This window comes from Lagopus leucura, unplaced genomic scaffold (genome assembly GCF_019238085.1).
Source record: "Lagopus leucura isolate 7727_CA_CO unplaced genomic scaffold, USGS_WTPT01 27077-0_obj-0_obj, whole genome shotgun sequence".
Lineage (NCBI taxonomy): Eukaryota > Metazoa > Chordata > Aves > Galliformes > Phasianidae > Lagopus > Lagopus leucura.
This window is the reverse complement of record NW_024965128.1, coordinates 48-1,594: the sequence shown is the minus strand read 5'-3', so window position 1 is coordinate 1,594 and position 1,547 is coordinate 48. Positions and strand designations below refer to the sequence as shown.

Here is a 1,547-nt window from a genome sequence, read left to right as displayed (position 1 = left end):
CCCCCCCCCTCCCCCCCGTGTCCCCTCGCTTCCCCTCGCTCCGTACCTGCGAGCCTGAGCGCAGACATCCTCTGAAATTCGGGTTCCTGCAACCATTTCCACATCCTCCGGAAAGTCTCCCGACCCGATTTAAGCTTACTCCACGGTTTTGGGTTCCTCAGCAGATCCGAGAGGGTTCCCTGCGAACGGCACAAGATCCTCTGAGCGAAGATCGCCTGCGGGATGCTGTAACGTTTCAGCTCGGCCGTGATCCTTTGTGCCACCTCTTTGGTGTTGATTTCCTCAACCTGCCCCGATCCTCCGCTTTGAGATCCGCTGGCCGAGGCCTGACGATCCCTTTCTGCCAGCAAAGAACCGCCGGCTTGGGGATGCGGGTGACCGTGAGGATGCATCCCGTTGAGGGGCGGCATCATAGCCGAGCTGGGGGCTCCCAACCCCCTCGCCAGGTGCTCCTCGCCCCGGGACAGCATCGCGGCGTGAGAATCGAAGCCGTTGGGTGACAGCATCTTGTCGTTGGGCAAGTGGCCGCCAGGACCGTACGGAGTCAGAGGCTGCTGAGCGTTGTGCAGGCTGCCCAGCCCGTTGGGGAGAGGAGAGAGGGGCTGCCCCATAGCCGGCATGTCCTTGGGGTAGTGGCTGTAGAGGTTGCCCATGGAAGCGAGGCTGCGTTCGTCCCTCATCAGGGTGAAGCTGCCGCTCACGTTGCCGGCCAGGCGTTGGTGCGGATGGTGGTGATGGTGATGATGGTGGTGAGGGTGGTGGAACTTCTCGGACACGGTGGAGATGGGCGGCAGGTGCTGCAGGGGGGTGAGCGTGGTGTAGGTGCTGCTCAGGCTCATCCCGGACGGCGACTCGCAGGACATGCTCATGGCCGGGTGCAGAGGGGCCGTCAGGCTGTGCTCGGTTCGGTAATCTCCCCCTTCCAGGATGGATGCCATACCCGACACCATAGCCGGCCGGCCGTGCGGGACCAGGTTGCGGTGCGAGCTCTGCCTCCCGTGTGCGGGGCTCAGCAGCTCCGCGGGCTGCGAGTGCGGGACGCCGTGCAGGCTGCCCAGGTTCTCCATCGCCAGCTCCATGGTGGCTCTGCCGCTGCCTGTTCGCTCGCTGCCTTCCTCCCCCACCCCCCTCCTCCTCCTCCTCCTCCTCCTCCTCCTCTTCCTCCTCCTCCTCCACCACCCTCCCTCCCTTCCCCTTTTCCCCGGATTAATTCAGACTCCTCGTTTCGGGGATCGATCTCTCTCTCCCTCTCTTCTCTCTCTCTCTCTCTGTCTCTTCTCCCCCCGCGTTCAGATCAGCATGATGAGCCGCGCCCGACCGCCTTCCCCCAGCGCGGTGCGGTGCTGCGCGGAGCCGGGAGCGGTGCGGGGAGCGGTGCGGAGCGGAGCGGGGCGGTGCGGGGCGGTGCGGGGCGGTGAGCTCGGGGCGGCTGCGGCGCCGGCTCCCGGCAGCCTCGCTCAGGGCCGCGGCGTGACGTCAGCACCGCCCCGCCTCCCCCCCTCCGTGCCCCCCCCCCGCCCTACAGCCACCCCCCCTCCTCACCGCAT

General features: G+C 66.6%; 1 protein-coding gene across 1 annotated transcript; it reads right to left on the bottom strand.

Annotated features, from left to right (window-relative positions):
• Positions 1–29: 29 nt before the first annotated feature.
• Positions 30–1,079, bottom strand: LOC122191984 (one cut domain family member 2-like; the record flags this gene model as incomplete). Its single annotated transcript, XM_042892401.1, has 1 exon — positions 30–1,079. A coding segment is annotated over exon 1 (1,050 nt), but the record flags the coding sequence as incomplete, so codon positions are not given.
• Positions 1,080–1,547: the final 468 nt, after the last annotated feature.